Source organism: Cricetulus griseus, chromosome 4 (assembly GCF_003668045.3).
Source record: "Cricetulus griseus strain 17A/GY chromosome 4, alternate assembly CriGri-PICRH-1.0, whole genome shotgun sequence".
NCBI classification, from domain to species: domain Eukaryota; kingdom Metazoa; phylum Chordata; class Mammalia; order Rodentia; family Cricetidae; genus Cricetulus; species Cricetulus griseus.
Window position 1 is genome coordinate 122172290 of NC_048597.1, and position 9648 is coordinate 122181937.

Here is a 9648-nt window from a genome sequence, read left to right on the forward strand (position 1 = left end):
CTAGAACACAGACTGATGAGAGCACTATAATCCTAAGTGATTTGACACTGAGCTTTTAAACTTCTGGTGTTTGTGACAGGTATTCCTGTGTGTTACTGATGCTGCCTGTAGTGCCTGTCAGGGAAATCAGTGTCCGAGTGAGCATTTCACATGGGCTCTCAAGTGGGCTCTCAATGCTGAACTAGATGTTTAAATGGCATGGGCACTAGGCTTGCAGGACTAAATCCTGCTAGCCCTCCTCTAGGTCTGTGACAGAGATCACACAAACTTGAAAATATGAAGACCACCTGGCATGGTGTCTGGCTCACATAGGCTGCTGCTGTCTGAAATCCAGTATTTCTAGAAATATTAAGCATGTGTGTGTTTTAGTGTCTCAAGGTTTCGTTTTTCCTTTGTCTTTCAGGGAAAATATTGGGCAATAAGTATTAAAGTTTCTAGTGCCAGAGTCGGCCCAGGTGGCTTATGCCTATAACCCAGGATTCACAAGGCTGAGGCAGGAGGATTGTCAAGAGTCCAAGGTTACCCTTTACATAGTGTTTCAGGTCAGCCCAGGCTACAGAGTGAGGCTGTTGTCTTTAAAACAACAATTACTAGCATCAAAACTGGGCATGGGACCATGCCCATAGTCTGGGTACTCAGGAGACTGGAGCAAGAGGATTCTAAATTCGAGGTCAGCCTGAGCAAGTTCCAGGCCAACCTTAGCTACATAGCAAGACCCTGTCTCAAAAAAAACAAAACAAGAGAGAGCAGGACGTCCGTCTTCAGGTCGCAGTGATTGTGGTGTTGAGAATTAAAATGGGCAATGTTGAGAAAGGCAAGATTTTTGTTGAGAAGTGTGCCGAGTGCCACATGGTGGAAAAGGGAGGCAAGCATAAGACTGGACCAAATCTCCATGGTCTGTTAGGGAGGAAGACAGGTCAGGCTGCTGGAGTCTCGTACACAGAGATGCCAACAAGAACAAAGGCATCACCTGGGGAGAGGAGACCCTGATAGGGTATTTGGAGAATCACAAAAAGTACATCCCCAGAACAAAAATGATCTTTGCTGGAATTAAGAAGAAGGGAGAGAAGGCGGACCTAATAGCTTATTTTAAAAAGGCTACTAATGAGTAATTCTGCTGCCTTATTTATTACAAAACAAATGTCTCATGACTTTTAAGGTGTACCCTAATTTAATTCATACACCAAAATTCAGATCATGAATGGCTAATAATGTTTTTGTTGGACAGTCCTGATTTAACTAAAACTGTGACTCATAGTAAAGTGGATACTATTCTTTTTTAAAATTAAAAAAAAAAAAGGAGGGAGGGAGGAAGGAAAGAAGGAAAGAAATGTCTGCAGTGAACGGGAACCATTGCCAGGATGCTCCAGTGTGTGGCTGTTGCCCCCAGGGGCAGCTTTGTGACGTTTTGAGCAGACACTGTTTTGCTGACTGGCTCTGTGTTATGGTGCTCTGAGCTTGTTGATGACCACATTCTTTTGTGGCAGCCGCATATTGCACATGCCTCTTCTGTGTTTAGGCCGTAATCTGCTGTGACCGAGTGGCAGCACCATCTGCATAGCCTGTGACTGCATAGCCTGTGAAATTGCTAGTACAGTGTGAACAGTGTTGTCTCAGGCACGATGTCTCCCTCATCTTAGTCCTGCAGAGACTCGGGTATGAGAGAGATCACTGGCAGTGCCTGTGTGGGCTCCCTGATGGGAGCAGCTCTTAGTGTTTCTTATATGCAGATTCAGGGAACATCTGTGTGCTTGGTGCATACCTCCCTGAACTTGATACCTTAAGTAATTGAGCATGTTTGTGTTGTAATGTTTTATTTTATGTGAACTGGTCTTTTGCCTGCATATATGTCTGTATGAGGGTGTCAGAACACCTGGAACTGGAGTTACAGTTTTGAGCTGCCATGTGGGTGCTGGGAATTGAACCTTGGTCCTCTGGAGGAGCAGCCAGTGCTCTTAACCACTGAACCATCTCTCCAGCCGCCTTAGCCTAAATGCTATTCACAGGTTTCATCATTCCAGCCAGGAGCATGTTAAAGCACTGAGCAGTGGTATACCTCCTCGCCCATTCCAACCAAGACTTTCTGGCTCTTTGGCACTGCTATCCCTTGTGACTAACTTCACGGCATGGCTTCCACACTTGTGACCCTCTTTATGCCTTTGCTTTATCTGTAAATGGGCTCACAACTACCTCAGAAACTTGGGAAAATTACAGATGTTTGTAAAATATGTGGAACAGTCTTTATAGAGAGGACATAGACTCAGCTTTGCCAGCTCATGCCAGGCCGCAGCTTAATAAAAGATACTGGCCTTTCAGTTATGTTAGCTTGACAGACCACTATAGAAGGAGGGACAGAACACTCTGGCAGTGACTCTTTCCCAGTGGTCAAATGAAGGAGCCTGAGGGCACATGGCAGTCCCAAGGACCACTACTCAGGGCCCAGAGCCACAAGGACAGGGTGGGTCTTGGGTCACATTTATATATAGTCTGCATATTTATATCACTTTCTATGTAAGAATCCTTCCCATTGCCTTATAGTATGTTTTCTAATTTCCTACAGAAAGAATTTAGATTCAGCTTGTAAATTGGAAAATAAAAACTACCAGCATTAGAATGACAATGCCTAAAAAAGGGAGAAACTGTTTCCTTTCTATCCCATCTAGAAAAGCCATTGCCAGCATGGTAGAAAAATTTTTAGTTATGTAGTCTCTCTCTGTCTCTGTCTCTCTCTCTCTCTCTCTGTCTGTCTCTCTGTCTCTGTCTCTCTGTCTCTATCTCTCTCTCTCTCCTCTCTCTCTCTCTCTCTCTCTCTCTCTCTCTCTCTCTGTGTGTGTGTGTGTGTGTGTGTGTGTTTTGTTTTTTGGGAGTTTTTTTGGTGTTTTTTTTTTTTTGGTTTGTTGTTGTTTTGTTTTGTTTTTTTGTTTTCAAGACAGGGTTTCTCTGTAGCTTTGGAGGCTGTCCTGGAACTAGCTCTTGTAGACCAGACTGGCCTCAAACTCACAGAGATCCGCCTGCCTCTGCCTCCCAAGTGCTGGGACTAAAGGGGTGTACCCCCATTGCCCAACCTTTTTTATGTTGTTTTTTTTTTTTAATCAGATTTTCAGTTCTGTGTTCTCACTGTCAAATAATTTGAATTGAGAAGAATTTCTAGAACAAGTCTATGTACTCACAGTAAGAAGGCCTTTGGCTTTTAAGGAGTGTCTCTGGGCTTGCCAATATTTCTTGGCAGGGTAAGAGTAGGTTGCACTCTGAAGAGTGATTCTCCGGGACTTCATTTCCTTTTAGTTCTAGGAACTCAACATTTTAATTTTATTCAAGATTTCAAGCTACAAACCATGCTTAATCAGCTGCCTCAGAATAACACAGGCACCAGAACCTTCTGGCTATGTTGGAAATAGCACCATGTTTTTAACAACTGTAATGGATAGAAAGCTACGACTGCACATTAAAGTAATTGAGCTTTTAAAAATTGTATGCAAGTTTTAAGTGTTCATTTGATGCCCTGAGGAAAACAAATTGCTCCTCTTCAGTCTTTTGTGACTTGGTTACTGGTAAGGACAGTTGCTCATCACAGCAGCCACCCTGCACTGAGGCAGCCGAAGCTACCCAGGCATAGGGTCAGCTGAAGCAACTGATTCACAGAGCAACAGTGGCTCTGTCAGACAGTGGCTTCTTCTGTAGCTGAAGCTTGCCTTAGCTAAGGGGTACCTTCGGAAATGGGAGACAGGCTTCACTGAGTGAACTTGGCAGTGCAGTCTGTCATAGGCTTGATGGGTAACATTACCTCAGCTAATGCTCTCAGCCCTTGTTCAGCACTTTACAGGCACAGGACAGTGGCTCTCAGAGACATTAAGTGGCTCTGAGTTCTGCTTCCTGTGGCTGGAACTAACTGGATAGAGGAGTGAAATCTGATCGAACCAGTGGAAGCCCCAAACACAAGCATGTGCACATGGGAATCTGCCCTTTGACACTGCGGCTGCTGGAAGGCATATGGATGGGACTGTTACTGAGTGCTCCCTTCCCTTAGGCTGTGATGATGTCCAGTGATCTCACATTTGGACTAAATTCATCTCCCTGTGACTGTGGAAATCTGTACAGCCACTGGTACCAGTTACGTAGCTGCAGGGACTGTTTCACTACCACTGAAGGGGGCCCTGAAGCCAGGACATAGCTTTCGAGGGTTGCCTAAACCAGCATCGAGAATGGAGGGGAGATGAGCATGTCAGCAGACCAAGAGGTGGCTTCCCTGGGCACTCTAGCAGTCTGCTGGTAGCGGTCAAGAACTTCTTGGCTATTAGAAGTGTAAGCAGTTTTAGGGCAAAAGTGCCATCTCTGGGAGTCACAATGGACACAAGTTGGCCACCCATCCCAACCTAATGTTTAAAGTGGTGTTGGGATGAGAGGGATTTGCTTACTGCACTAGGAGGAGCAGAAAGTCTGGGAGGGAGAGGGAACTGGGATTGATACGTAAAATAAGATTGTTTCTAATTTAAATAAAAAGAAAAGAAAAGAAAAAAATAGCTACTACCTCATGGAGAGAACACAGTAGAGAAGGTTGTGAGCCAGAAGGTGCACCGGGATTTAAGAACTGGGTGTGGAGAAGCAGGGCCCGGAAAACCAGCCTGTACAGTTAAGCTTGAAATACTCAAGTCTTCTAAGACTAGTTGTGGAAGACAGGATGGTGACATATGGAGTCATAATTTCTCTTTATAACAGCAACAGAAGGAATGATGACCTTGGTGCTGACAGGGCAAGAAGGCCCACCCAGTGATGAATTTTCTCCATCTTTACTGTTTATGAGGAGAAAATGGGCAGCAGGGACGGAGAGCCAACACAGAAATTAACAACATGGTCTTCTGAAGTCAAAGGTGCATCACTGGTCTCCACCCACACACGTGTGTGCAATGTAAGAACAGTGCAGCTCAAGAGCTTCAGTGGTAGCATTTGGATGTTAGTGTGGAAGGACTTAGTCCTGGTCACATGGAGTGTTCACTCCCTCAAGGGAAGTACCTACTGAATAAGACATACAGGAGACATTTGTTGTTGGGAGTTTTTCTTAAGGACACTGACATCTCTGTCTGTCCCTTTTTCACGTACACAATATTTCATATCAAAAAATATGAACTGGGCATGAGCTGAGGTGTTGGTACTATAAACCACCACTTCGGAACTGGCTTTATGAGATTTGCAGCTCTCAGAAACACATCCTTCCACCTGTGGGCCCCTATCACCATCACAAAATGACCACCTAACTGTGGTGGTGTTGCATTCCCAGAGTCACCACCTGGGAATGTTACAGGGAGAGTTGTTTCCCCCTGTAAAGAGTAACTCTGCTTGCTCTTATCCTACTGTGGCTTGGACATCTGCAACTACTGGCTGTCCTCAGAGTCCTTGAGACAACGAGGCAGAGAACCTTAAACTTAAAAACCTTTTCACTTTCATATTCAGGGCGTATTCCTCTAGACAAGGGATGATTTATTACAGGTTATAAGGGGACCTGTAAATCCAGCACTCAGGAAGGCTGCAGTGTGATTGCCACAAGCCTAAGGCCAGCCTGGGCTACATAGCAAGACCCTGGCTCCAGAAAACAAGCGAAAAAAAGTATCTTTTAAACACCTAAAACTTAGCCGGGCTGTGGTGGTGCCTGCCTTTAATCCCAGCACTCAGAAGGCAGAAGCAGGCAGAGCTCTGTGAGTTCAAGGCCAGCCTGGAGAAATAAAACAAAATAAAAACTTAAATTGTAATAGGAAGCGTGGTGCAGCATTCATATTCAGACATGGCTCAGTCTTACAGGTTTATATTTTTTATATCCTTATGAAACTTCCTAGCTATGTAAATATAGGCCTGGTTTTGTTGACATCTTGAGTACCATTGTTGGCACAACTGTCTTGCTGCTGCCCTTGTTAGACAGTGTGTGAGATCTTTTACTCTGGATTCTAACAATTCAATTCTTGGCTTTTTTTTTTTCAGAGACTATCACCATGGCTTCCAACCAGACCAATGAGGTTAACAGCAGCACCGTAACTGCAGGACTGCCGAGAAATGTCACAAGTGTCACTGTGAAACCTACAACTATTGCTAAAATATCAACACCAGTAGTCTCACCACACATAACTTCCACTGTCTCAAAGTCTACACCCAAAGCAAGTGATTCTCCAAACTCAACCCATACGTCAGCATCCATGATGACTACAGGCCACAGTAGTTTAAAGACATCTATAACGAGTATGTATTACAATTACTGTGCTGTAAATCAGTTGTTAAATGCCACGTTAAAGCCAGCATTCCATTCTGCAAAAACATAGAAACTTCATGTGCCCAAATTTTCCCTCATCCCTTCAGCATTCTTACATAGACAGTCAGACTTCAGAACATGCACTGTCTTAAATACAAACATGTTTTGTTTCCTTTTAGTAACAGCAACTATTCATCCTGACAAAAGTAAAGGATCAAAGTTTGACACCGGCAGCTTTGTTGGAGGAATAGTGTTAACCCTGGGAGTTCTATCTGTTCTCTACATTGGATGCAAAATGTATTATTCAAGGAGAGGCATTCGGTATCGAAGCATGTAAGTTTGTCCATTCTACATAGCTTTATCATGACTGTACCAGAGTCAGACCATGGGGCTCTCAAGGACAGACTTGTGCTATGCTCATGTGCAGACTTGTGCTTACAAACGAAAGCACACCTGTAAGCACGGCTGTGCTTTCCCTGGCATCAAAGCCTGCTTTACCCACATGTAGCAAACGCATTTGAGTTTTTGCTTTTACCATGCATCATAAGAAATGACATACCAGGTCTCATCAGCCTAGTGACTTACTTCACATGCTCTGTATATGTCTGTGGTACCAAAAAGTATTTTTGGTATAAACATGGTTCTAACTTTTTGTGACAGACACAGACACAAAAGAAATTCCTGTTTAATTTTCCCTGGTAATAGTAGTTCCTGTATGCATAGCTCTGTAAGCCATGTATAGTGTTCTATGACTTGATCATAGACTTTAAAGTTGCTAGAGTTGCCTAACTTCCTAATTTTACCCTTTATGGGTTAATTTTTCCCTCATGTGTACATGACCAGATAATGGCATGTGCCCTAAGAAAAGTCACAGGGATTTGACTATGGGCCTGCTTGGCAATGTTAACACTGCAATGTACTGGGTATGCATAAAACTTAATGCTGAGCAGCAAAAGTTAATTTTGATTGTGAAAATGGAAATTGTTCTAGTGTTACCTTCCTTACAAACAATAATTTTACAGTAATTAAAATTTTCTATATCTTACAGTGATGAACATGATGCCATCATTTAAGGTACCCCCAACCTTGGCCAAAGAAAGAAGAGATTACAGCCCTATCAATTAGTTTGGTTTATATTAGCTCAAAATATTATTTTCTTGGAAATAGTATAAGCAAGCCATTTATAAAATGAACAGTGTGTTCCATGAATATCTGGAAATCCCTCATTACTAAAGGTAAAGGGTGTGGTTTGGGCAGTTCAGTGAATATTTGGAACTCACAGATAATTTATCCAGTGATTATATTTGCTCTAGAAAGCTGTAGCAAGACAAGGCCTGTCTTTGGGAGTATGCGCATGGCACTGATTGTCACTGAGGGGCAGGATCCCATGCAGTTGTGGAGCCTGCCACAGCACTCCATTTTCTGTCTTTATTGATCACATAAAAACCTGAATGCCATTCAGAACTGGGTGTGCCCTAATTAACACCTTGAGCTCCACAGCTCAGCTAACCAGCTCAACTTAAGGAAGAGTCAGCATTTTAGGGTTTAAAGTCAGGGTTGATCTAGAGAGAACTTACACTCTGACACAGCCCTCACAACACCATGTTCATGTTAAAGGCCACCAGAGCACTGTGGAGTGTGGACTTTACTATCCATGTCGATGTTCCTTCCGCTCTGTATGATTTAGACAAGCTGCAGTGCCTGATACGCTTCTCAAAAGATGCAGCAGCAGGCCTGGCATTGTAGGAAAACACAACTGCTGCCAGGGAAACCTGTCAAAGCACCTGAAACCACCGTTCACAGGCAGTTGTCAATTTGAGTTGTAGTGAATGTTTTTTAGGCACTTTATAGCTGCTTTCCATATGTAGAAATTTGTAATGGAATGCAAAATACCTTTTTTAAGTCCCCATTATATGATTTCCAAATCAGTGTTAGGAGTCTACATTGATGGCAAAATACTGTTTTCTAAAGCAGGGACTGTGAAGCCCCCAGGCCACTAAACCCACAGGGTGGAGATGCTGTAGTTTTCACAGTGTCAACTTACTCAGATTTGAGAAAATGACTTTTATACTAACCTATATTTTGGAGTAAATTCCAGCTTCCTTATCCCCATGCCAGTCCTCATCCTGGAAAGGGAGCTGCATCTTGGTGTTTGCAGGAAAAGCAGCATCCGGTCACCCTAGCAGCCCATATTCTCTGTGGTATTTAGTTCTATAGTTTGTATTCCAGGTCAAACTCAGGGTCACGTTTAACAAAGGAGGTATTTAGTTACAAAATACTAATATAATATTTCTATTGTAGAGGGCCAAAATAAATTATAGCAATTTCTGAAAGTGTATAAATAAGCCAAAAATATCCTAATGAGTGCACACCTGTTACAGTTAAAAAAAATAAGTGTAACTTTTGTAATCTGCTTCTAGTTTTCAAAAAGCACAAACTAGCAAGAATTTTTTATATAAATAAGAATCATTTCTACTTGCTGTATGTTAGGGCCAACATGGAATACTCAGCTCTGTATTAGTGCAGAGAGGAGGGAGGAAGTTCTAGGAAATGGAACATGAGGTTAGATTAGTTTCAAGGCTGGGCTGATGGGAAACCAATGCTTTCTTGTTGGCCGCTTGTCTTCAGAATATAGTTTAGGTTTAACATGTTTTTGTTTGCTGCATCCCTGGTCCTTCAGTGCCAGCCGAAGATGCCCTTGACTGCCTGTAGCTCTAGCACTTTGAAGATGGAAACCACTTTCTTAAAGCACTGTCTTTATGTGCCTCTTAGTTTCTGCTCATTTGGGGGGTTAAAAGTAATGTTGTTAAGGCTTTTCTAATTTGTTACTTTCAAATGCCAGGACCTTTGTTGAAGGGATTTCTTTTTAATCTGCCGGAATTGACCACATGTCTTCTGAGACTGGCTTAAGCAAATGCTCATCTTTGCTAGCTTTCCTATAGTGTGTGTGTGTTAAAATAGCACATCTTAGATGTTCAGGTGGACACCAGGCTAAGCTACTCTAGCTTTAAATTTTACTTTGGTAATTCCATAAAAGGAAGAGAAATGAGAGTTGGCAACATATTTTATGGTGTGATAATTTTGTATCTTCAGGGGAAAGATTAGCCAACTCTTGTTACCCATTTTTCTATAATGACCAATTTTGGTATTTTGTTGTTACTAAGATGTATTTTTAGAATAAAATTCATTCTCCATTCAAAATTTTTAGTGCTTTATTGAATGTGTGCAGAGGTTTTATTTATCCAGTATATAATCCTGTTGCTTGCACAGTAAAAGCCTGCTTTTACTCGTAGGCCATACCTTGAATTGTTTAGTCTCACAACAAAAATGTCTACTTCTCGGCACAGACTTTGAAAGTTTGCCATTGGAGTCTCAATATTCTTGGGTGCAGTTTCTTTTGCAGCAGATAAGCA

General features: G+C 42.5%; 1 protein-coding gene and 1 pseudogene across 1 annotated transcript in view; both read left to right on the forward strand.

Annotated features, from left to right (window-relative positions):
* Positions 1–9436, forward strand: part of Tmem123 (transmembrane protein 123) — a 33313-nt gene extending 23877 nt beyond the window's left edge. The window contains exons 5-7 of the mRNA XM_027415257.1: positions 5971–6225; positions 6415–6568; positions 7284–9436. Of these exons, the coding sequence (XP_027271058.1) occupies positions 5971–6225; positions 6415–6568; positions 7284–7308 (434 nt within the window). The 3' untranslated portion in view covers positions 7309–9436. The remainder of the gene's footprint in view (positions 1–5970; positions 6226–6414; positions 6569–7283) is intronic.
* On the forward strand, positions 796–1342 carry LOC118238669 (annotated as a pseudogene).
* Positions 9437–9648: the final 212 nt, after the last annotated feature.